Source organism: Hibiscus syriacus, unplaced genomic scaffold (assembly GCF_006381635.1).
Source record: "Hibiscus syriacus cultivar Baekdansim isolate YM2019G1 unplaced genomic scaffold, ASM638163v2 tig00110469_pilon, whole genome shotgun sequence".
Classification (NCBI taxonomy): Eukaryota; Viridiplantae; Streptophyta; class Magnoliopsida; order Malvales; family Malvaceae; genus Hibiscus; species Hibiscus syriacus.
The window spans coordinates 1,003,449-1,030,886 of record NW_024062751.1 but is presented as its reverse complement, the minus strand read 5'-3'; the positions used below and the strand labels follow the sequence as shown (position 1 = coordinate 1,030,886).

General features: G+C 36.5%; 1 protein-coding gene across 1 annotated transcript; it reads left to right on the top strand.

Moving 5' to 3' along the window:
• The first annotated feature begins 8,707 nt into the window (after window positions 1–8,707).
• LOC120127594 lies at window positions 8,708–27,262 on the top strand. The gene is made up of 15 exons (XM_039145452.1): window positions 8,708–9,068; window positions 9,172–9,255; window positions 9,370–9,443; window positions 9,540–9,573; window positions 9,686–9,744; window positions 10,180–10,294; window positions 10,377–10,414; window positions 23,587–23,684; window positions 23,847–23,902; window positions 24,316–24,583; window positions 24,723–24,835; window positions 25,457–25,513; window positions 26,034–26,099; window positions 26,628–26,702; window positions 26,983–27,262. The coding sequence occupies exons 1-15, from the start codon at window positions 8,892–8,894 to the stop codon at window positions 27,019–27,021; spliced, it is 1,353 nt and encodes a 450-aa protein (XP_039001383.1). The 5' UTR covers window positions 8,708–8,891; the 3' UTR covers window positions 27,022–27,262.
• Window positions 27,263–27,438: the final 176 nt, after the last annotated feature.

Here is a 27,438-nt window from a genome sequence, read left to right as displayed (position 1 = left end):
GAGAGAGTGTTCTCAAGAATTTGGGGTATAATTCTTGAGGGTTTGTAAGGTTACTCTTTGTCCTCAAAAGAAAGACAAATTAGTGAATTTGTGGAAAATCCTTAGTGTGGATAACTAAGGTAGTGGACGTAGACTTTGGTTGAGAAAGTCGAACCACTCTAAATCGCTGTGCAATTTCTTTTAATTTTCTGCAAAAGCTTCCACCAAAATTTTTATTGCCAATTCACCCCCCTCTTGGCCAATTCCGTCAATCGATTAACTCAACTAGTAATTTTAAGATTTTGAAATCAAGTTTTGAAATTACCCCCCCTTACTCTAACACTTCTCCCCTTTAAAACACTTTAATATTTCTCCCCCTTTTTGTTAAATCAAAAAGACTTTTAAAACAAGGTTTTGAAATCATTTAGCCAATTGATGATAAATATATATAGCTTAAGCTGCTAAGAAGATTAATCTGCCACAGATCATCTTTAATGAGTTTCCATAAACATTGTTCTTTCCAAGAATATAAAAACCTTGGTTTATGGTTGTCTCCTTAGTAATTTGTTTATCAAACTCGGTCTTTGGGTCAATGGGTTTATCGTCCCAAACTCAGAACTTTGAATTGTGAAACATTTTGATGTTCATGGATTGTTTTATTTTGGATGATTGAATTTGATGGATAATTGGATATTTGAACTTACATGCTTATATATTTGGTTTGGTTTTAACTTTCATTTTGAGCTTAATGTTTATTTTTGCATCATTTACATATTAGTTGCATTATGACCAATTTTTGTCATTTCACATTATTTATATTGAATTACGGAACTAATGGCTAACGTTTCTCTTGATTATGATCTTATCAGCTTAAGCTATATATATTTATCATCAATTGGCTAAATGATTTCAAAACCTTGTTTTAAAAGTCTTTTTGATTTAACAAAAAGGGGGAGAGATATTAAAGTGTTTTAAAGGGGAGAAGTGTTAGAGTAAGGGGGAGTAATTTCAAAATCTTAAAATTACTAAAATGTTTTGTTATATCAAAAAGGGGGAGATTGTTGAAAACATTTTAATATTTCGATATAACAAATTAAGTTAAATGAATTTTAAGATTTTCCAAAAAGATTTTCTAAGTATATTCGATATAATTATTCGAATATCAAAATAATACTCCAAATCTTTCAAATGTCATTTTTAATCCATACTCAAGTGTAAAATTAAATTTTAATCTTAAAATAATTTCAAAACGATTTTACAAAATATTTCGAACCATCTCAAAGCCAAAAATTCCAGATTGCTCAGAGGGAACTGATTCCCCCCAAGGGGGTATCGATTCCCCCCTTAATAGTTTGGCTCCGAGAATTCCAGTATGCTCGGAGGGAACCGATTCCCCCCCAGGGGGTACCGATTCCCCCCTGTGTAACGGTCGAAATATTTGAATTTTACACTTAGGGAACCGATTCCCCTTAAGGGTTATCGATTCCCCCCACGCTCCAAACTGTTTTATTAATTGATTTCACACTAAAACGGCTATATTATCTTCATTGATGATCCCCAATGTTCAAAAGTGATTCAAGGTGTATTTAAGCAAGCTTAGAAGCCATTGATCAATAACAAGAAACATCAAGCAACTAGAATCAAGAGAGAATCAAAGAGAAAGCATCAAACCTCAAGTTTGAGCATTTCAAGCCTATTTTTTCATTCAATATTCATTTTTCTTTCAAGAACACTTATTGTGCTCAATTGTATTCATTCTTGAGTGTTCTTTTCTTTGTTCTAGAATTGTGCAAACAATATACCTTGTGAGGATTTCCTTGTAAGTTTGCAAATTTGTATTGTTCTCTTTGGGAGAGAGTGTTCTCAAGAATTTGGGGTATAATTCTTGAGGGTTTGTAAGGTTACTCTTTGTCCTCAAAAGAAAGACAAATTAGTGAATTTGTGGAAAATCCTTATAGTGGATAGCTAAGGTAGTGGACGTAGACTTTGGTTGAGAAAGTTGAACCACTCTAAATCGCTGTGCAATTTCTTTCAATTTTCTGCAAAAGCTTCCACCAAAATTTTTATTGCCAATTCACCCCCCTCTTTGCTAATTTCGTCAATCGATTAACTCAACAAATATGTCATTGAGGAACCTGTTCCTGATGAACCGGCAGCTAATGCTTCAAAAGCTAACAAATACAAATTCAAGAAACATATGGATGATATGTTAGATGTTGGATGTCTAATACTTGCCACTATGACTCCTGAGCTTCATAAGCAACATGAGGATATGGTTGCATATGAGATGATTCAAAATCTTAAATAAATATATGAAGGACAAGCACGTCAAGAGAGATATGAGACCTCTAAATCTCTATTTCAATGCAAAATGGCAAAAGGAACTCCTGTAGGAGCTCATGTCATCAAGATGGCGGGCTACATCTAAACGTTGGAAAAGTTGGGATTTCTTCTCAAAGATGAATTGACTGTCGATGTTATCCTGCAATCGTTGCCAGATAGCTTTAGCCAATTTGTCCTTAATTTCAACATGAATGAAATTAACAATACTTTGCCACAGTTACTTGGCATGTTACGAACTGCTGAAAGTAACATGAAAAATGTTGGACCTAAGCCCATTCTGATGGTCCACAAGGACAAAGAAAAGGGAAAGAAAAAGGTAGTGGCAAATTCTAAGGGAAATGGTAAGACTAAACCAAAAGGGAAAAATGCATTGAACCCAAAGGGGAAGTTAGCAAAGAAGGAAAATGTTTTCATTGCGATAAGACCAGACACTGGAAGAGAAACTGCCATGTTTACCTTAAAGAGGTCAAGAAGGCAAAAGCAAACGGAACGTTTGTTTCATGTATTTATGTTATTGATGTTAATTTGTCAACATCTACTTTTTAGGTATTAAATACCAGTTGTGGTTCTCATATTTGTACTTCTATAAAGGGTCTGCAAAAATGAAGGAATATGGCTAAAGGAGACGTGGACCTACGAGTGGGAAATGGAGCAAGAGTTGCTGCATTATCTATAGGGACATATGTTTTATCTTTACCTAGTGGACTTGATTTAAATTTAGAGAATTGTTATTATGTGCCTAGTTTGACTAAGAACATTATTTCTATATCTTGTTTGGACAAGATTGTTTTTTAGATTATTATTAAGAGTAATTGTTGTTCTTTTTATCTCGATAGTGTTTTTATGGTTCGACACAATTGGTTAATGGTCTCTATATTTTGGATCAAGATAACACCATTTATAACATAAATACTAAGAGATCAAAAACAAACGACTCGAATCAAACTTATCTTTGGCATTGTCGTTTAGGCCATATAAGTGAGAAACGCATATCAAAACTCCATAAAGATGGATTCTTAAATTCATTTGTTTTCGAACAATATGATGTATATGAATCTTGCTTGTTGGGAAAAATGACTAAAGCTCCTTTTAAAAGTAAAGGTGAGCCAGCAAGTGATTTATTGGGGTTAATACATAGTGATGTATGTAAACCAATGAATACACAAGCCAGAGGTGGATTCTATTACTTCATTACTTTTACCAATGACTTCAGTCGGTATGGGTATATTTATCTTATGCGCCATAAATCTGAATCCCTTGAAAAGTTTAAGGAATTTAAAAATAAAGTACAAAATCAACTAGGAAATAGTATTAAGGCACTTCGATCAGATCGAGGTGGAGAATACTTAAGCATAGAGTTTGATGAACTCCTAAAAGAATGTGGGATTGTCTCATAGCTTACACCACCTGGTACACCACAATGGAATGGAGTTTCTGAAAGAAGGAATCGAACACTGTTAGACATGGTTTGATCGATGATGAGTCATACTGATCTTCTGACTTCTTTTTGGGGACATGCACTTGAAACAGTCACTATCACACTAAATCGTATTCTATCTAAATCGGTTCAAAAGACATCATACGAGATATGGACTGGGAAACGTCCTAGTATGTCTTTTATGAAGATTTAGGGTTGTGAAGTTTATATAAAACATCATATGTCTACAAAGCTCGAACCTAAATCTCATAAGTGTATATTTGTTGGATATCCTAAAGAAACTAAGGGATATTATTTCTTCAACCCTAACGAGAACAAAGTGTTTGTTGCTCAAACAGGAGTTTTTCTCGAAAGAGAATTTCTCTCAAAGAAAGGGAAGGGTAGAAATATTGAACTTGGAGAAGTTCAAGAGCAACAAATAAATGAACCTGAAGTTGAGCATGTTTCACAAGTTATTGAGGAGCATTCAACAGATTTAGAAACACAATCACTGCATAGATCCACAAGAGAACATCGTACACTTGAGAGATTTGGATTTCTCCTTACGACACATGGAGATGTTCTTCTTATGGATCAAGATGAGCCCAGGACTTATCAAGAGGCAGTGTCTAGCCCAGACTCTGAGAAATGGCTTGAAGCCGTGAGATCTGAGATGAATTCCATGTCAGTAAACCAAGTATGAACTTTGGTTGAACCACCTGAAGGGGTCAAACCTATAGGGTGTAAATGGGTTTTCAAGAAGAAAACCGACATAGATGGTAATGTACAAACATACAAGGGGCAATTAGTCGCTAAAGGTTTTCGACAAGTTCATGGTGTAGACTATGACGAAACATTCTCCCCTGTAGCTATGTTTAAGTCCATCCGGATCCTGCTCGCAATAGCTGCATTGCATGATTATGAAATCTGGCAAATGGACTTCAAAACCGCTTTCCTTAATGGAAAACTTGAAGAGGATGTATATATGACACAACCAGAAGGTTTTGTCTTTCCAGGAAATACTGGAAAAGTTTGTAACCTACAGAGGTCTATTTATGGACTAAAGCAAGCTTCTCGAAGTTGTAATCTTCGTTTTAATGATGTAATCAAAGAGTTTGGTTTTATTAGAAATGAAGATGAGCCTTGTGTTTATAAGAAGGCTAGTGGGAACATTGTTTCTTTCCTAATCTTGTATGTAGATGACATACTCACCATAGGAAATGATATACCTACTGTACAGTCTGTTAAGACTTGGTTAAGTAGTTGTTTTTCTATGAAAGATTTGGGTGAGGCAGCGTATATCTTAGGAGTTAAGATCTATAGAGATAGATCAAGATGACTTCTAGGTCTGAGTTAAAGTACATATATAGACAAAGTGTTGAAAAGGTTCAGTATAGAAGAATCCAAGAAAGGATTTTTGCCTATGAGACATGCATTTCTCTTTCTAAGGAAATGTGTCCTTCAACTCCACTAGAAAGAGAACGGATGAATAAGATTCCATATGCTTCGGCTATTGGTTCTATAATGTATGCCATGATATGTACTCGACCAGATATATCGTATGCTATAAGCATGACGAGTTGGTATCAAGCAAATCCTTGTGAAAATCACTGGGTTGCGGTTACAAATATCCTTAAGTACTTAAGAAGAACTAAGGATAAATTTCTTGTCTATGGAGTGGAGGAAGAGCTTAGTATAAAAGGTTATATTGATGCCAGCTTCCAAACTGACAAGGATGACTCATGATCGCAATCGGGTTTTGTGTTTTGTCTTAATGGAGGTGCTGTGAGCTGGAAAAGTTTGAAGCAAAACACAGTAGCTGATTCTACAACAGAGGCTGAATACATTGCAGCCAGTGAAACAGCAAAATAGGTTGTTTGGATCAAGAAGTTCATATCGGAATTAGGGGTTGTTCCCAGCATAGCAGATGTTGTAGAACTCTGTTGTGACAATAATGGAGCCATTGCACAAGCAAAGGAACCCAGATCTCATTAACGATCCAAACATATTCTTAGGCGCTTTCATCTCATTCGAGAGATCATTGATCGAGAAGATGTGGAAATATGTAGAGTACACACGGATGACAACATTGCAGATCCCTTGACGAAGCCTCTTACACAGCAGAGGCATGATCCTCACACTGAGTCACTCGGTATTAGATATGTGAGTTATTGGTCTTAGTGCTAGTGGGAGATTGTTAGAGTATGCCCAAAGACCAATCATATGATGATTGTAATAATACTTTTATTTACCGATTTTATTGAATAAAGGCATTGCCGCTATTATTTTCATTTATATATATGTATTTAACATAAACTGTAAGATAATAAAGTCCATATAATGACATAATTGTTATTATTAAAAGATCCCTAGTCAAGTATTATTATGGGCATGGACAATAATAATACGCTTAAGACTAACATGTTATTGATTGATGACAACGAGTTGTCATTGACATAGAGATGTCAGAATTGATACATGATTGTATTGTTAGAGAACAATGTATTGGATTGACCGACCATGAGCATATGTCTTGGATTATTATGTGACAGTCATAACATTGCTCATGGTGATGATTATATGTATGATCCTCAGACTTGAGATCAATACTATCCCAACATATATTGTTGTATGTTTTGATGCAGCTAAACAAGCTCCGTAACTGGTTGCTCTATAAAGACTGTTATTGAATATATCTCAATATATGTAGTGGGTGTGTATGATTAAGATAGGATTTGTCCTTCCTATATAATAGGAAATATATCACAAGCCACTTGATTGAGTAAGACTAGAAACGCATGGCCATGTTCGAATAAGTTGATATGAGATATCATAAACTATTCATTAATTAAAGTCTACTCTAGATATCAAGAAACAATAGATGTGTTATACAAGTGTGACTATTCCAAGACTTGTGTCTATTCTAGATATAAATGATATAAGAATGTAATACATAAAAGAGTTAATCACCAAGATGATATGTCGAATCATATTTTCTTGTAACTTAGGTGACAATGATATATTGCTAGATGTCACTCATTGTATGTAATATTAGAATTGTTCTAATAATTACTGCTAACATTACAAGAACCTACAAGGTCACACCCTAGGATTGAAACGAGCAAAGATGTACAATTTGTTGTACGATACTAAAATATATATCTAGAGTTAATTAAATATATGTTTTAATAATCCTGAATATTTAATTTCAATTAATTAAATATAGATTTAATTAATTTGAAATAATAAAATCCCTAATATGATTAGGGTAACTTGGATATAAAAGGATTATTAAATTCTAATTAATTAAATATAGATTTAATTAATTTGAAATAATAAAACCCTAATATGATTAGGGTAACTTGGCTATAAAAGAGTGTGTTAGGTCTAGCAGCCGTTTCAGAACACACACACAAAAACCTTCAGCCGTTTTTCTCTCAAAACTGTTTTGGGGAAGAAAAATATTGCTCTTAATCGGGTGAACTGAGTAGAGGTTTAGACGTGATTTCGTGGAGGCTTACGATTCGAATCAATCTACACCACCAGTATTCACTGTTGTCATTGTTGTTTTTCAAGGAACCCGCTGTAACTATTCGCATCCTTTCCTCCCGATTTCAATTTTTCGTACTTGGATCGCTGGTGAGGCCGTCGAATTTTGTTTCCGCTGCGCTACAAATGATTCTGTCATTCATAGCTTGAAAGCATAGATAAAGTCAGTTTCTTTTACTTTATTCATTATTAAAAGATTAAATTAATAACATTATTAATTATTATTGACTTGATTTTTTTATTAATCAATTAATATTATCTACATTTTTATCAATTAATTGTTAATACTTTAATTAATAACATCATTAACGGGAACCTATAATAAAATTATAAAATTTTATAAAATTAATATATAAAACTTAAATCTTTAAAGAAAAACTAAAATTACAATAAAACAACATTCATCGTGGGGAATAAATGCACCACTTGTATTTATATATTGCGAAGAAATATAATGTTTGTTCAAGAAAAAACAAATAATAATAATAGAATAATGCTTAATGCCCAAATAAGTCCTCAAACTATATCAATTGTGCTAAATAAGTGCCTACATTTTTTTTGGTCCATCCAGGTGCCAAACGTTACAAACGTTAGCACTTTAGGTGTCTGGATCGGTAACAACATTAGTTTTCTCCGTTAAATGACATATGTCGTAATATGGTAATTTTAAAAATTTTATATAAAATTTTAAAAAATAAAATTATATATTTTATAAAAAGAAAACACATAAATTTCAAAATAACCCTTAAACTTTGAAAACCTTCATTTTAACCCCTAAATCCACACCATCGAAGAAGCTCCACCCGATCTCTACTCCCCCCGACAATCAAAACCCCTATGAAATCGTGACCTGTTGACGGCCGATCGACGACAAATCGACGTTTTAAATGAATCACGATCCCATGCGATTTCGATGGTGAATCGACAACAACTACGACGACATATAAATAGGATGATGTCAAAGACCACGTCGGCGGTGCTGGTCGTGGGCTGAGAGAGCGACGACGGTGGAATAAGGTTAGGATTTGGGATTTTATGGTTGTTTTATAATATAAGAAAAATTAAGATTTTTTATAAATATAATAATATTTTTATTTAAAATAAATTCCAAAATTATCATGTTGTGACACGTGTCAGTTAACGAAAAAACTAACGTTGTTGACAGCCTGGACACCTAAAGTACTAACGTTTGTAACGTTAGGTACCCTGATGGATAAAAAAATGTAAGCACTTATTTGACACAAAATGTATAATTTGAGCCCTTATTTGGACATTAAACCTAGTAATAATTGGTTCAGTTATTAATTTATACAGAAGTACGTAGTTGACATTTGTTTTTTGTTTTTGTTTTTTTAGGGTACAAGTAGTTGATATTTGCTAATTAACAGAATTTGGAATTTTCGGCTGCTTTGACTTCAGCTTTACAATAAAAAATTAAAAAAAGCCAAGCGGCAAGCCACAAAGAATCAGAGAAGCTGAGTGCTGAGATGGCAAAGGCGCGGTGGATACCCATGAAATAGACAGTAGCAGAATTTTAACGCGAGGGAAGGGCATCCCAAGCTCTGAACCTTGAAAACCCAAGGGGAAAAGAAGAAGAAAAAGAATGGGAGAATGCGAGAAGGCGATGAACAGAAACAAGGGCAAGGAAATTGCCGTGCGAACAAGAGTTGAGATCAATCAAAGCCGTGCATTTGAAGACGAAGACGATAAGATTACGAGATCTATCCCCTCCGGCGAATTCAGTCCTCGCAACGGTTATTCCAAATATGACTTCGTCAAGGTTCGCTCTCCCTCTCTTCTCGGAATTTCATTTAAACAAATCATTTTTTTATCTTCAAATGTAAAATGTTGATATGTTTTTTTCCCATTCGTTGGCATTGTAGGTGAAGGTCTGGTTGGGTGAAAATGCAGATCACTATTATGTTTTATCCAGGTTTTTGCTTAGCAGAATGTTAACCGTCACAAAGGTAGCTATTCCATTTTTTCGGATTTTTTATATGAATTTTTTTCTTAGGATATGCTAACTTGAATTGCTTAGTGTTTTTTAAATTACTTTTAACGCTATGGCATTGTTGTTTAAGATTCCGAATCACGTCGCTGTTAAAATCGCACTTGAACTCAAGAAGCTGCTTATAGACAACAGCCTTTTAGATATGTACGATTCCCTTCGCTTTCTATTTTAGTTTTAGTTTCATTATTTTTATCTAGTATTATTTTTTGTTAATGTTCTGTTCATTGAATTCTCCCGCAGCTCACAGTCTGATTTAGAGGCTAATCTTTTTAAGGTATTCTTCATAAACTCTGTGAATTTTCTATGGATGAAAAGTGGAGGGTATTCAAACTTTTTGGAGATTGAATGTACTTTTGTGGAACTTTCTAATCAGATTCCCTGTACAGTTAATGAAGCGACGAGGTTTTGGGGATGAGTACGTAAACCGATACAAGATGATGACCAGGTCAGTTGAGCTAGCTTTTCAAGTTTCCAATATGATGCCAAACATTATTATTGGGCTGATTCTGGAATCAATTTTTATTTTGAACTTCTTTATCACATGTTTAGTGTCATCTAATATGATCCTTTAGAAAGTGAGATAATTGTGGTTGCTTGTTCTGTATAACAACAATTTTTCTCCTTTATGAGTAAATATCTATTTTATTATGCTTGAGAGTTCACTAGTTTGTAGGTCTAGGTTCAATGTACGTCTTCACCCTAATACAATGATCATAAAGACACAAGTAATATTGGAATAGGTTCAATTTTTATTTTGCATTCAACATTTTCATCGATTCATAAGTTCCTATTGGACTTGATGTTGGAGGGAAAAACTAAACAAAGAATTTAGAGTCTCGGCATTTCATTAATAACTGATTTTCTTGTTTCTAAGTTTCAGATTTCACCATCAGAGAGTTCCTTTGATTATTCTTGTTTGTGGAACTGCCTGTGTTGGGAAATCTACAATAGCTACACAACTTGCACAGAGACTAAACTTGCCAAATGTCTTACAGGTTTAGCGTTCTGTTTATCTACTAAAAGTATTTAGGTTTTCTTTTATCATGTTTCCTCTCTTTGACTCTGTTTTTGTTGCAGACTGATATGGTTTATCAATTGCTACGCACAGCAACTGAGTATGTCTAGAATCTATTTCTTATATTTTAAATCTTTTTTTTTCACTGTAGATATTTCCTGATCGTATCAAATCAGTCCTTCGGACTGAATAAAAGGATGGCTGACGGCTACCATTAAGTCATGTTCTGGCTTCAACTAATAATTGGTTGTTCTAGTCATAACTCATATGCTATCGGTTGGATTGTTCTATACATGGTAGGAAGGTTTTCAGCTTTGAAAATGGGTCATTGTGGCTTCCAGATTGAGAAGTGTCACTTCAGATATTTATTGGTTACAGGATTTATTTCCCTAATCACTTCCAACTCTGGATAAAGAACTTAACCTCGTTAGTTTTACCTTTAAATTAGTTTAATTAATTAGAGATAAAAGTTTTTGGCCCAGTCTTTGAAATTCGATTGGCCAAAGTTTGGGTTTGTCTTGAAGTTATTTTAGTTTAGTTTAGAGATAAATTGGATGACTCAGAGATTAATTTTGATTGGTTGAACTACGAATCCTTGAAGATTGATTGGCCACACCACATGTTTTATCTTGACTTCCAAAGGACTGATAACTCTTCAGTTAATTTAATTATCATCAGATCATAACAAAATTTAAATGGTCAAAATAAAATTAAAAAAAAAAATTTGGAAGGACATATTCCACATTGTATTTGGTTGAAAATGTTCTCCATCTACACTAAATATGTCTATTAGGAAGGAGATTGTCCTACTTTTAACAAATTGTATGGTGTTTAATACACGCACACATTTTGGATTGCTCGTTTATAGCAAATGAAGGCATTGATTGTTGGAGGAAAAAAGGATTGAAGGGAGTTGTTTTTAAGGTGGATTTCAAAAGAGCCTTTGATTCGGTTGATTGGAGGATCTTGCTGAAAATAATGAGTAAAATGGGGTTTGGAGCTAGATGGAGTTCTTGGATGTACAAGTGTGTTTCAACAGCTTCCATTTCAGTTTTGGTAAATGGCACACCTACGGAGAAAATTCACACTACTAGAGGTTTAAGGCAGGGCTGCTCGTTATCTCCTTTATTGTTCAATTTGGGAGGGGAATTGTTACATTTATTGTTGGTGAAAGCAGTGGATAAAGGGTTGTTTTCGGGTTTTGAATTAGGCTCTAATGATCGTTCTTTCATGTTATCCAATTTGCAATTTGCGGACGACTTAATAATCTTTAGCAAGGCTTCTATTCGTGATTTGGCAAATATTAGAAGGGTGCTTTTAATTTATGAACTGCTAGTGGGTCTGAAGTTGAATCTGACTAAGAGAAGAATTTTTGGAATTAATGTGGGGGAGGAGGAGTTAGCTTCATGGGCCACGGAATTAGGGTGTGTAAGGGGAGATTTTCCATCGAAATACTTAGGCTTACCGTTGGGGGCCAAGAGGAATTCTTTTTCCCTGTGGGAACCGGTTGTATAAAAATTTTATAATAGTTTGGCTGGTTGGAAGGCCAAGTCTTTATCTCTGGCTGGGAGGGCAGTCTTGGTCAAATCGGTGTTGTGCTCTCTTCCTATTTACTTCCTTTCTATCTTTCGGATCCCTATTACTGTACTCAATAAACTAAACTCTATCATGGCATCATTTTTATGGGGGGATCAACAGAAAAAAAGAACATTCATTGGGTCAAATGGGAATTGGTGTGTAAGCCAAAGAAGTTGGGGGGTTTAGGGATTCCGAATATGTTGTTATTAAACAGGGCTCTTATGGGGAAATGGGTGTGGAAATTTACTGCAGAGAGAAAATCTTGGTGGAAATCAGTTGTGTGTTGTGTTTACAATATGGATCATAATTCAATGATGATCCGAAATACTTGGACAGCTCGTTCTTCTTGGATTTGGAGAGGAGTTAAGAACTTTTCAAGTGATGATTTTGGGGATTGTCTTAGAAAAAAAATTGTGTTAGAGCTAGAAATGGAGAAACAATGCAGTTTTGGCATGATGTATGATTGGGTTCGGTTTCTTTGAAAGATAGGTTTCTAAGGTTATTTGCTCTTTCGAATAACAAAGAGGGTATGGTTGCAGAATTCAGATTGTATAACGATTCGGGTTGGGTTTGGGATATTCAAACAAGAAGGAATTTGGTGGATTGGGAGGTTGAGCAGTGGCTGCAAATTATCTCTCTGTTGAATAGCTCTTCCTTGTCTCTATTAGAGGAAGATTGTTGGATTTGGTTGGGAAATGGAGAGGGTTATTTTACTGCAAAATCATGCATGAAAATTTATTTTGATAGAGAGGGTAATGATGAATTAGAAGGTAATTGGGAAAGGTATGTTTGGAAAGGAGTAGCTCCACCTCGAGTGGAAACTTTTGTTTGGCAACTTGCTCATCATAGACTTGCGGTGAAAGAGGAATTGCTGAAGAGAGGAGTTATAGGGGTTGAAGACACTGTCTGCCCATTGTGCAAGAAGTACAATGAGTCGATCTCACATTTGTTTCTGCACTGCGATATGGTATGGGATTTGTAACACCCCCAACCCGTACTAGATCCAAATACGAGTCCGAGATGTCACATTGAGCAGTCAAAGCATATACTTTTATAAAAACCATAGAAAATTTAAAAGTTCTATTCTATAAAGTAATTCTTTTACATAAACCTATTTAAAACCTTAACAGACTCTATCAGAGCGTTCATATATATAATGACTTAGTTACATGCCAACATACTAAATTATATGATAAGACATACTTTACAAAATATTTCTGATCTGAACTTTGCGCGGAAATATGCTGCTTTACAGATCCGAAGCTTGATCTTCTGACTTATTCACACCTACGTGTAAGACACTTACACGCTAAGTCATAGACTTAGTGAGACATGTAAATATATAAAGTAAACTAACAAATGCATGAACATCTTATATAATACACATTATACTTATACTCCTATTGAACTCATCACTAACATGTTTATCCTTATTTCCTTGTCATTAATTCCATTTCATTATATGAGCATATATTGAACATAAACATATAATATAACTTTAACACACAACAATACATGAATAATTACTATGATCATATCATACATAACCATATAACATCTCATATCACCATTACACATATGCACTTGTTACCATTACTATCATATGATCCTTACTTATTACTTATACATATCACATATCACATATACCATTTCACGAGAAACACACATATCATTATATCAAATTATGTTTCTTTTCAAAGCCCATGTACACTATTGAGAACTTAAGGTATGTGAGTACATAGAGGTTGTGCACAATGCTGTCACCACAGCTCGTATAAATCCCACTAGGGGCGCATAGAATTTGTCCCGTAGGACCACTATATCCCGAAGGACCACTGTGTCCCAAATGACCATTATGTCCCGAAAGACCACGTAGACCCTCGACTCTTGGCATGCCAACTATACCTATAGCTCTCGTATTATATAACATGGGCATTATTATTAATCTTTTTACATATTCACGTAGGCACATAGTTCACTTTCACATAACATATTTCCATGTAATTCACATTCACTTATCACATAGCTTTTCACTTTTTCTTGTATTTCTTTTCACGTAGTTCATAGCCATGATTCTTATCTCACAACACATGTTCGCATATACATGTTATCATACAACCCCTTCATTCAATTATAACATCTAATCTATCTTATTATACTAACATGTATTCATATCATTCATTTCACATACATACAACAACAACAACAACAACAACAACAAAACCCTATTCCCATATGCAATGGGGTAAGGGGGAGGTAGGGTAGTAGGCTGTCCACCAACGTCAGGTTGAGAGCAGCTTCTGTGGAAGACCTCCGGCCAGTCAAAAAATTAATAATAAAGATAAAATGTAATGCATGCTTAAATAAATAAATAAAATACGTAGTTGAACAATCTTCATATGCAGTCCTCATATGCACGTTTGTAATGTGAAGTAATCCCTGCAAATAAACCCCTGCATAAAAATATCTGCATATAGACAGAAACGTAAGACCCGACCAAAAATATAAAGATGAAACATGATGAGCAGTATACACAGAATTCAACGATAGCAGGCTTCGAGAAGGGATAAAGTCAAATGGGTTAGAACCTAAACTAAGGGAACACTACTCCGCTACCTTAGTTCTAGGCCTTCATAAATTCCAATGCTAGAAACGTATAAAAAGTACAATTAATGAAATTACTACAAAGGCATTAAAAGAAGACTAAGATGATACACCCAATGGATGTGACTCGCCCTACTCGGCTACCCTGGTCTTAAGTCGCCATAATTTCCTATCAGAGTTCATGTCCTCAGTAAGGTCTAAATCCTTCAAATCAGATCTCAAGCAGTCTTCCCATTTCCGCCTTGGTCGACCTCTCCTTCTGGTACCGTCGACTGTAATCGACTTTACCCTCCTAACCGCATCCGATGGTTGTCGTCTTTGGACATGCCCAAACCACCGTAGTCTTCCCTCTCTCAATATTTCGGATACAGGCACCACCTCCAAGGACATCCTAATAGCAGAGTTTGGTGTTATGTCCCACAGAGTCCTACCACATACCCATCGAAGCATTCTCATTTCTGTGGCCTCCATCTTCCTTACGTGATCCTTCTTGATAGCCCAACATTCTGATCCATTCAGCAACGTTGGTCTTATTGCCATTCTATAAAATTTTCCCTTAAGTTTTAGAGGTACCTTCTTGTCACACAAAACTCCAGTAGCAGCCCTCCACTTTAGCCATCCCGCCTTTATACGGTGTGAAACGTCTTCATCTACACACCCCCATCTTTACGTATCATAGACCCTAGGTACTTGAAACAATCCTTTGAGGGGAGAACGTGTCCTTCTAAGCATATATCTACATCTTCATCGTTTTGGTTCCCACTGAAGTTTGAACATAAATACTCTATCTTTTCAATATTGATCCTTAGACCTTTTTCTTCCAAAGCTGTTTTCCAGGTAGACAGTCTACTATTCAGCTCAGTTTTTGTTTCAGCCACTAAGACAATGTCGTCAGCGAAAAGCATACACCATGGAACACCGTCTGGTGTCGCACAATAGATGCCATCCATAATCAAAGCGAAGATGTAAGGGCTAAGAGCCGACCCTTGGTGGAGTCCGATTTCCACCGGGAATGCCTCGGTGTCGCCAACTGTAGTCCTGACGTAGGTAGTAGATCTACAGTACATATCACGAATCGCGCGGATATAAGCAGTTGGGATCCGTCTCGTTTCCAATGTCTTCCAGATAATATCGCGGGGAACGCTATCATACGCCTTCTCAAGGTCAATGAACGCCATGTGAAGATCTCTATTTTTTTTCCCTATATTTCTCCATAAGCCGTCTAAGAAGATGAATCGCCTCCGTGGTGGACCTGCCTGGCATAAAGCCAAATTGGTTTTCCGAAACCCTAGTAATCTGTCTCAACCTAGCCTCTAACACCCTTTCCCATAGCTTCATGGTATGGCTGAGTAGTTTAATACCTCTGTAGTTGCCACAACGTTGGGGATCTCTTTTATTCTTATAGATTGGTATCACCGTAGACTCTCTCCACTCCTCTGGCATCTTGGCAGTCTCTAGAATAATATTAAAGATGTTGGTCAACCACTTAACTCCCTCTTCTCCTAGTACCAACCACACAGTGATAGGAATTTGATCTGGACCGACAGCTTTGTCCCTTCCCATCTTTCTAAGAGCCATTTTGACTTCTTCAAACCCAATCTTACTTGTAGGGCAGTCAAAGACCGTTGTATGATGGTCGGCTGACCCATCAACGGTTCTATCTCTACAGGGAGAGGCACCATCATTAAATAAGCCAAAGAAGTAACTACCTCAGAACCTCTTAATATCATGATCTTTCACTAAGAGGACACCATTGTTGTCCTTTATGAACCTAATGCTACCTAGATCATTTTTCCTATTCTCCCTGGATTTTGCAAGCTTGAAGATACCGTTTTGACCTTCCTTAGTGTCTAATCTCTTGTACATTTCCTCGTATGCCTTATCCTTTGCTTTAGCCACCGTTTTCTTGGCTTCCCGCTTTGCCTCCTTGTATCTTTGTTTAGCTTTCGATCTTTCCTCGTCGTCAGTGCATTGTAACAACTCCTTGAAGCAAGTTTGCTTTGTCTTCACCTTATTTTGGATTTCGTCGTTTCACCACCACGATTCTTTATGTTTCTTGACCTTCCCTGTTGACAACCCAAGGGTGTTTTTGCCTACCTCCCTGATGGAATCTGCCATATTTTTCCATAACATATCTGCATTTTTTGAGTTTGAAGTTCCAAAACCTGTATTAGACAAAACCTTACTCCTAAAGTCATCAGCTGTCGCTCCATGTAGGTTCTTCCAAAGAATCCTAGGTTTACCAAGCATAGCCCTCCTATGAGTGCTCTGCCCGTGACGTACGCGGAACACCAAAACTAACAATCTGTGTTGTGATGCACATGCCTCTTCAGGGAACACCTTACAGTCAGTGCAAGCCCATCGATCCTGATTTCGAACCAGGATGTAGTCGATTTTGGTACAATGTCCACCGCTATGGAACGTAATCAAGTTCACATCTCTCTTGTTAAAGAAGGAGTTTGTGACCACCATATCGTGTGCAGTTGCAAATTCAAGCAACGTACGCCCCTCCTCGTTCCTACTACCAAACCCAAAACCCCCATGAACACCGCCATACCCGTCGGTTGCCCTACCTACATGGCCATTGAAGTCTCCCCCTATGAAAACTCTTTGGTCCTCCGGAATGCTCCTAAGGACATCATCTAACTGATCCCAGAAGCAACGTTTCTCCCCCTCTCCTAGGCCAACGTGTGAGGCGTACACTGAAAGGACATTCACCACTTCCGCTTCTATAATAACCTTAATCATCATAATCCTATCCCGATATCTACAAACTTCAACTACATTTTCCTTGAGCCTAGATGATACCAAGATACCCACCCCATTTCTAGTGCTATCTACGCCTGAATACCACAACTTGTACCCATTGCACTCTCTGGCGCGAGCCCCTTTCCACCTAGTCTCCTGAATACAAGTCAAATCTATTTTCCTATTATTAAGTACGTCGGTCAGCTCTAGCAGCCTAGCATTTAAAGTGCCTACATTCAAAGAACAAACTCTAAGTCTAGTTTCCTTGACATCACTCTGTCGAGCCCTCCCCCTATACGCCCTATGGAGTCTAAAAGAAGGACATGACCTCAAGTAATCATCTATAGCCGAAGCTATGAGGGACTATGAAAAAAGAATCCAAAGAAGACAGAAGATGCACCAATAAAACGCTAAACAAATCACACAGATTGTAGTAAAAAGAGAAATTTTTAATTAATCACCCAAATGGAACAACTAAGCAAACCCAAATCATAAATTGAAACCAAAATCAATGAAAAACAAGTAAATTTGGTAATAATAGGTGAACAAAGAAAAGATCTACGTAAACAAGTATATATTTTCAAGCTTAAACAGTCCAGGTAAATATTAAAAATGGCTTAGTGTCACCAAAGAATCAAATTGAGAGCTCAAATCAGAAACAAAACAAGTAAATTTCTTTTGTTATTCAAATTACTGCTCACCAAAAAACAAAATCTATATACAAATATTAAAAGGTAATCAGCCTCTAGAATACAAAATTTTAATAAACATACAAATTTTAATCTAGAAGCAATAATAAAAATTTGATTCAGCTTAATTATTGGCAGATCTACTTCATTAAAAACAACAATTAGACATATGCATTTACTCATATACTGTACATCTAACACCATATCACTACATGTTTATGCTTTAGTACTTATATCATATAATATCGGAATTAGACTCATCGCAAGTCTTAATTCCTTAACATAATGTACACTTACTATCATGTACTCACCTGGTCTCAATGAACACTCTTAAGCTCTTGTTTTCTTTGCGTATCTTACTCTGCAGACCTATCCGAACTTTGTTTTCGATCGATGTCTACACAATCATATATTTATACTATCAGTATTCCATTGATATACTATAATCTTTTTTTATAGGAATTGAAGACCTCGTTAAAAACCCCCTTCTTGATTAAAGGAGCTTGTAGAAAAGCTCCTTAATCAGCGAAAGGAGGAAAAGAGTGCCTAAAGATTTCATTAACTAAAAGAAATTACATAAGATACAACCAGATAAACACCCCCAACATAACCAAAAAATCAAAAAAGAACCGAAGACAACCCTATACAACAGAACTAGCTCAGCCTAAACTAACTAAGCTACTAACACAGTGTAAATTTTGGCTGAGTTGTTAACCAATTTAGCAACAACAATGAAGACTTAACGGCTAAACATTTCCTGGAATACAACAGAAAACAGTACAACCAAATGCCTGAAACAATCAACCAACCCCTCCTTAACTAACTTGTCTGCCTCCATATTACAAGACCTAGGAAAAAGCTCCAGCAAAGTTGGAGGGCCTGGATCTGTAGATACTATGAAAGAATCCATCATCTTGCCAGCCTCAGTATCAACTGACTCATTCCAAAAAAGCCAAATTCTAACACAAGAGCCATGAGCTTCCACAGTATAAGAGTAAAAAAATCTAGCTTCGAAATCACTCTATCCGGCTTTCTACCACTTATTGCTCGTCTTGTCATCGGAGACCATCCGAACCTCCAACTTCATTAAATAATCAAATGTGAATCACCTGAAACTTCCAATTCTTCCACTGCTATAGTTTTTCGAAATAAAAAATACTTGTGAGCCTTCAAGTTCAGTCCATTCTTCCTCGCGATGCACCTTCTTCTGATTAATCTTGCTTCGGCAGAGTCTAGTCTTCCTACGGGGAGCCGAATATTTCTCTTCAATTATTTGGAGAGAGCTATATTTATTGTTAATCCCCTCCTTAGCTCTCTGGTTCTGCCTAGAATTGAGCGAGAAAGAAACGTCCCTTAATTAAGCCAAGACTCTGGTTCAAATCCTCACATACTATCCCTGATTTGGGTTTTCCAATCACCCGTTCAACCACAGCCCCATCCTGTTGGACTTCCTCTCCCTTGGATCTTATGATAGCACAAATATTTGTAAGGCTCATATTAATCACATCCTCCACCTCCTTTGACTCTAAACGACCATCCAAGATGGGCAAATCTATTAAATTATCCTTCATCCCCTCATTAACACGTGCAGTCTTACCAAATTTTCTGTTGTCATCTTCGGCCTCTCTCAGCACGTGATCCAACACTACCTCGTGTTCCACCGCTTCCAGCACTTCCTCATGTTCCACCGCTTCCTCGATTTGCATTTGAACCTTCCCCTGACCAGCAACATTATTCCTCAGACCCATAATTATTTCCTCCCCTATGTTCCTTTCCTCCTCATCCTCACCCGACAAGTTGCTACCTTCAGCTCTGATCCCCATACACAATAATTGACTGCCTTTTTCCTCAAAACACCTCTCGGAATTCTTCTCCTCCGATGAGTCCACGCTTCTTCCTGCCGGAGAATCAGAATCGACTACAACCGCACCATCTTTTTCTTCCCGCTTTTGAAACAAAGAATCACTTCTAACTGTGGGAACTTCCACTACTCTAATTCGAAATAAATCTCTACCTGCTTCCAAGTCTACCACTTCATCAATTAATTCCTTCCTAGTAGTTGCAATCAGAATAGTCATCTCCTCGCAGCCCAATTCTTGAAGTGCGTTTTCCCCCAGTGCTAAGCATTCTCCCCATTGCTGTGCAATCCTCTTAAAGGTGCTATGATTCCAGCAGTGAAGCGGCATTCCAAACAATTTAATCCATGTAACTCTTTCCGAAGCTCTGTAAGATTTTGACCAAGGTTGAACTTCCTGGAAAACTTCATTTAAAATCGACCAGTTCTGCTCCTTCAAGGTTCTGTATAACTCTTCCTCAGCTATTTTCAATAAGAAATCTCTCCCTCCCAGGAATTTGGTCTTAATTTCTCCTAGACCACCAGCTTGTAATCTGTTATCCACCTGACTCGAAGAGCATACCGTCGCCATCGTTCCTACGAGGCACTTCTGGAGCTTTCGAACAACTTCCTCATCTACATCCCCCTGAATTAACCTAGTCCTCCTTCTTGCAAGTTCCTCCGGACTTTCTCCACTAACGCTTGTTCCTTGTTCTACCCTGGTTTTAGCACTGGAAGTTGAAGGATATTTCGGTTTCCAGATTTGATTCTTGGCTCCATACCGAGCTTCTTTAACTGATAACCGATATCCAAATAACCAGAATCCATTTAATCTTTGGACTGCTCTAACTGAATCACCTCTGTTGGAAAATCTAACAAAGCCAAAGCGCTTTCCTGTTCTATCATTTTTCCTTGCTATATAAGAACTAATCACATCACCATGCCTCCCGAATAGATGTCTCAACCCACTCCAATGATATGTAGGCGGTATGTTTTGCACAAACAAAGTTACTATCTCACCTTCCTTCCCTGAGCTTTGAGCCATCCGTCCTAACTTTTGTCCCTCAAAAGAGTAATCCGGAAATGCTCTCTATAAATTAACAGCAGAAAACAGTAATCTGAAATAACACCAGTTGAGCCCAAACAGACAGATTTAGAGCAATTGTCGGATAATCTATAGCACCCCCGGTCGACGCAGAACAACCTGGTAATGTCAAAGAACGGAGATCGGTAACAGTTTCTAGAAATTACGAAACAGTAAAAATTGAAATCCCGGAGAACAGCAACGGTTCTCAACTCAAGGAGAGGTGGGTTTTGGTCGCCAAATGACGCAGAGCTTAGTGGTGAGGCTTTGTCGAAATGGACGACGGTTGGCGACGAAAATCAGCAGTGAAGAAAGTATAGATCTACACGGATTGGAAGACTTCATCGCAAATCTAAGCCCATATTTGGAATCACCATAAGCAGACGAGCTTCCCTGAGAAAAATGGCATCGAACAGAGATCAGAGTGCGGCGGCGGACGGCGGTCGGCGGCGGCAGACGGTGGTCGGCGAACGGTGATGGTGGACGAAGAACGGTGGAAAGTGGATAGTTGACGACTGATGGCAGTGGTCAAGGTTGTGGAAGGGTTGAGCATTCAGTCATACCCACGTGACTTTTTTTAAAAAACTGGAATCTAGAGAGAAGAGGGACATTCTCTCACTAAAAGATTGGGGTTATTGATATACTATAATCTATAATTTCTTAGATTGAAAGAAAGATTTATTTCATTTCCTATTTAAGTGCATCAGTACATTATACCATGTATCGATGTATCCCTTAACATGTGTATCGATGCACTACCCATGCATCGGTACACCAATCACCTTCGATGTTTTCATTTTAAGGGGGTGCATCGATGCACTCCTTATGCATCGATGCACTCCTTATGCATCGATGCACTAAGGGCATTCGATGTTTATTTATTTGAGAGTGCATCGGTACACATTGAATGTGCATTGATGCACATAGTCCAGAATGTGCATGATGCACATAGTCCAAAAATTACATATTGAGCATGAAAATGTCTTGTTTTGACCCCAAATTCTACTTATTAATCCCTCCTTGTACCTTAAAACTTATCTATACATATATAAACCTTCTTATAACACTATAACACTTTATCATCTCTCATAATCCACCATAATTCTTGAATCAAAGAATTTCATTAAATTTTTCATGTGTTCTAAATTCAATTATATCACCTCTAACTTCTTAATTAACCTTTTGACAAGTCAAATTCATTCTTAGAACTTCAAAAACCTTTTTATAACAAAAGTTCATTTCTTAACTCTTAATATAAATGCCTTTCTAATTCTCACTTCTTGGTGTTTTATACTTATATAAACTTTCCTTAAGCTTATATAACCCCCAAAGACTCAAATCCAACTTAAGAATTCAAGAAATCAACCACTAAATCAAACTTACCTTTAAAAATAGAAGCCAACGTGAAGAAGGAAGAAGAAGAGATAAGCTTTCCAGATAATTCTCCCCATCCCCACTTGTTATCTTCCTAAATAAGGGAGATAAAAATACCATCCACTCTAAATTACCATAATACCCTTATAATCTTTTCATATTTACCCTTTTTATCCAATAATGAAATATTCCTATTAAAATTCTTGAACTTTCAATTTTTCCTAAATTGATCCCCAAATTTCAAAATTTCTCATTTTAGTCACTGACCCGGATTTCGGGATGTTACAGGATTTGTGGGCTAAATTTTTAAAGTTATGGAATGTTTTCTTTGTGATTCCTGGTAAGTTGATGGATTTCTTAATTGCATGGGATGACCTAGTTCCGAGATCTCACATATGGAAATTTATTCCAAGAGCAATGTTGTGGTCTGTTTGGAAATGTAGGAATGAGGTGATTTTTTAGAATGGGAAGGTAGATTCTGCACTGTTGTTCTTCATTACACGATTCAGAATTGTTTCTTGGTTTGAAACTTCTTTTAAGGATGTTCACATTCATTTTGATTCTTTGATGGGGGATTTAAAATTAGCGGATCAGCATGGCAATCTGAAAAAGAGGTCTCTTCCTTCTTCTAGGTGGAGTCCTCCTCCGGGAGTGTTCTTAAAAGTTAACGTTGATGGTGCAATGGTCAAAGGTTGGGATAAGGGTGGAATAGGTGGCTTGATTAGGGATGGCAGTGGTTCGGTGCTTGGGTCGTTTTCAGAGAAGGTAGGGGGAGGTCCTCCTTTACTCGCAGAGCTATTGACGATTAATAGAGGGTTGATTCTTATTGATGAAGTTGATTACTTTCCAAGTCAGAGGTTCATTTTGGAATCAGATTCTTCTAATGCTCTGAAGTGGATTAATAATCCGAACCTTAGTACTACTTTGTTTCAATCCTTGGTAAGGGATATAGCTACCATTGTGGAGAGGAAGGGAATTATCATGAGGCATATCTCGATAGCAGCAAATTGGGAAGCAGATGAATTAGCTAAAGCTGGTATAGGTTGATTTTTAGGTTTGTGTAATGCTTAAAGGTGTTATGCCTTGGTTATTCTTATTAAGGGAGTATTAGGGTGTGTTATGTTTACAGAATTATGGTATTTGTTATGTAAGGAGTTGTTAGTTGTTGAGGTGTGGAGGTGTATTATTGTTCTCATTAATAAAAGTTAGAGGCGCTCTTTTCCTCCTTCCAATGTCCTTCATGTTATGTTTGTAACATGTAGGATATGAAAGGGATTTTTAATGAGGCCTTATTCTATCAAAAAAAAAATACACGCACACACCTATATTATATTAACTCTTGCTTCTTTTATTTGTTCCAGTGCCCCATTAGCATCTAATCCTGTATGGGCGCGGAATTTTAGCTCGTCTGAGGAGTTAATTACTGAATTTTGTCGTGAATGCAGGATAGTTCGCAAAGGTAGTTTCTAAAATTTTCATTTATATTATGATTATTTTTCTTTTCCTATTATTGTAAAAGCGGGAGATTGTCTAGGGGCATATGACGTTATTTTTCTTTCTTTCTAGATTTGTTATTGTATCCTAATTGTATGTTCATCTTTGGCTTGTGTTTGGTTCCTAGGGTTGAATGGGGATCTAAAAAAGGCAATGAAAGATGGAAAGCCAATTATAATCGAGGTTTGGTTAACACTAAATTGCTGATTTCTTTATTATGCAACATACTTGTCCCTTCCACCCTTGAACTATTCCTTCTTTCTGTTCTCTCTTTTCTATTTTTGCGGTAAATGGTGATACCATTTCACCAATATGGGCACAAGAAATAACATGTGGTATGTAACAATGGTTTCTCGTGGAGTATGGCTGTATGTCTTTTAACACATATGCATGCTTTTAGTTCCGGAATGTGCAGACTGCCTTTGTATCTGTTCATTTTTTTACTGCAAACCTTGAAGAATGTTCTAATCTGCTCATTAAATGACATTTTCCCCCTCTGGCCATTGCATAGATTGGGAAGCATTGGCATGTTCTTCTGCTGTTTGATGTGTGTCACTTTGAGTTAGTGGGTCACTTGTTTCTTATGACAATAACAGGGAATACATTTGGACCCTAGCATTTATTTAATTAATGATGAGCTTAAAACCCCAACCTCTGTGCATGGACCATCCCCGTTGTCCATGGTATCGGATGATAAATCTGCAGTGCAAATGGAAAATAAGTCAACTACTGTTTCTGCAAGTAGTACAGAAAATGGCCAAAACCATCCTGTGCATGTGGCCGAAGGTGTCTCAGTTGACGAGGTGAACAAAGTCTCAGAATCTTTGAAGTCCATGGCTATAGCAACTGCTTCTTCTGGTAAAGGTGGATTTCTGCTCTAAATTCTTTGTATTTGGCATGGAATCTCATGCCACTTTAAGCAGGGTGAATGTCTCGGTTTTAGAGGCTATGCAAAGGTGCAATATGACAGTTTATTTGTTAACAGTTTTTTTTCTTCGTGCAGGTGAAACTGTTAAGGTACCAGAGGGAAATGGAAATACTGCTAGCAAAGAAAAATCTAGCCCTAAACCAATAGTAATACCCATAGTTCTGAAGATGTCTGAATTTGATCATAAGGTATATGATTATACTTTCTTTTTTTGTATCCAGTTTTAACAAGTAAACTCAGGAGAATTTTACAGATGAGTTGAATTTGTTTTATTAAATAACGTGGCTCAAATTGCCAAACTGAACCAATGGAGGAGACACCTATTAATATTCACATTCAATGAATATCCAATGTCGGTTATGGTTCTATTCACTTTCTAAATCTTTCTCTTCTGATGGATCCTGTACTATTAGAAACTTAATTTGTACAGAGAAGAAAGCACCTTGGTAAGGATTTTGAATTCTCAAGAGTATAGATGGTTCATTTAGTGAATTGTGGAGATATGTTAGAAGATTCCATTTGGTGGATAGGCTATTCCAAGCTCAAATTTATAAACAAACGGGTCCATTTGATTGTTATTCTTGATAGTATGAAGGTGTCACTTGTTAAAATATTTAATAAGGTTCTTGTATAGTTGTTCTTGATAAAGGTGCCCTTTGTTAAAGATTTAATAAGGTTCTTGTATAGTTGTTCTTGATAGTATGAAGGTTCCTTTCTTTAAGTGGGACTGTATTTCACTTGCTCCCTCATATGATCTCTTTTCTCAATCATGCATGATTTTCTAAATTCAAATCAACATCTATATGCAGGCATTACTAGAGGAGAGAATCGCTACTCAGACATTAGGTGGTAAATGTCCAGTCCAGGTAGTAACTACAATTCTTGTCATAAGTGCAATTACTTGAATTTTTATACTAGGTAAATTTCTCCATAGTTCTCATAAGCTAGAGAAATGTGATTTGATCTATGTTGCTCCAACTCTTCATTTTCTGAAGTATCCATGTTTGACACCTATGATTGACAGATTTCCTAACATTGGTATGGGAATATGACCCTCCAAAGGCACGGATAAGCTAGAGAATATTTAAATATCCATTTTGGACACATGGTTCTATAACATAGGTTTTGATACCTTTGTCAAGTTGAGACTGTTTAACAAGGCAATCTAAGGCCTGAGATGAAGCCTTCTAACTTGTCCATGTGTCCAAAACTTTTTCTTCATTGTTAGTTGTCAAAAGTGGGCGTGTTGACATCTTAAATTTTCTTTTGCTAATTCTCGGTTCCTTTTCTTCTATAGACATGTTTGTCATAGTTTATTTCTTTGATCTACTATTTACTTGATTGAGTTTTCTGTTTCAACTTCATTTGTTATTTTTCTTTTTACAGGATACAGATAGTCTAATAACAAACTTGAAGACTATACAAAACTATCTTTGCTCATTCAAGTCACAGGTATGCCATTTCAGGTCTGTTTATTGGGTGTTAGGATGAAACATTTGTTCTCATCCTCTTGTTCGTTCAATTATTTCTTACCAAAACTCTATATGTAGCAAGTCGATTGCAATATAATGTCATAGGGAGGTAGCTTAGATTTGATATAAAACCAAATTTAGTTGGAAAGGGTAACCAGTTACGACTATTGGGTGAACATGCCCTTAGATTGATAATAAAATAATTGGGCCATGTCGAACATTGGTATTTATAAAGGAAGCTCATGCTTGATGCTTGTTTTCTCCAAGATAATCTCTTGGGCTTACCATTCATTTGTTCAAATTTCTTGGATTGGTATTTAGTATGGAGTAATGAGTCGCCTTGTTAGAGGAAGCAAATCAACAGAGATTTTCTATTCCCACTTGTTTTAATTTTAGAGGTGTAGTTTGAGTCAACTCTCCAATTTTCTTACATCCAAGTTGTTTGAACTTGAACCGCTGTTGAACTCTCTGCTTTTTTCTTTTCGTACGTGTTTGTCCTTTGGAACAGGGTTTAACAGTTGTCAATATATCAGCAACTACATTTTCACAGACATTAGAATGGCTGCACGGATATCTTCTTCAGGTATACTTGTTATCTAACTAATACTAAAAGCCTGAATTGATCTGCACCTAGCAGCTTCTTGAACCCGGAAAACATGGACGGTTTTCCAAGTTGAAGTGTTGGACTATTGGTACTCAATTATGCCATTTAGCTCAATATCTAGAGGATCTTTTTAACAGGAAACAGTGTTGTGCTTAATTATTTTCCAAATATGCATGATGTATTCTGGTGGAGCGGCTTTATTTTAATCATAATCTGCCAGCTTGTTTTATGTTTTACTCTCCGTTGATGATCTTTGCAGAGCTGGGATGAAGGAATGAAATATTATGGATGCGATTAAGCAAGCTGCTTAACTCTTTGAGCTCCCTTGCCAAGACTAAATTGCAAATACTCCACTTGACTGGGATTTCTTGGAAAAACATACAACAATTTCATTGCAGACAAAACCAATTTCTCGACCTCCTGTTCTGCCAAAGCCTTTAATTGCACTTTCACTATTATGTTTGTCTTTTTCTTAATGGATCAACTCAAAACTGACCTACTCGGGCCCTGAAATTTGTCATCCTATTTTACAGTATAACTCGAGAAAATATTTTATTGTGACTGTTTGAGTTGGTATCATGAGTCAACTCAAAACCAATTCAATTAAGAAAAGACCAATATTACTTTTTACAGTATAATAAATATTATTTTAGAAATATTTTATCTTTTCATTTTTTATTATTTTTTAAAATAAGTGAAAACCAGCATCTGGCAT

Coding starts and splice junctions, on each gene's coding strand:
- LOC120127594 (XM_039145452.1), top strand. CDS start 8,892: ATGGGAGAATGCGAGAAGGCGATGAACAGAAACAAGGGCAAGGAAATT. Junction 9,069..9,171: donor CCAAATATGACTTCGTCAAG/GTTCGCTCTCCC, acceptor TTGGCATTGTAG/GTGAAGGTCTGGTTGGGTGA. Junction 9,745..10,179: donor CGATACAAGATGATGACCAG/GTCAGTTGAGCT, acceptor TCTAAGTTTCAG/ATTTCACCATCAGAGAGTTC.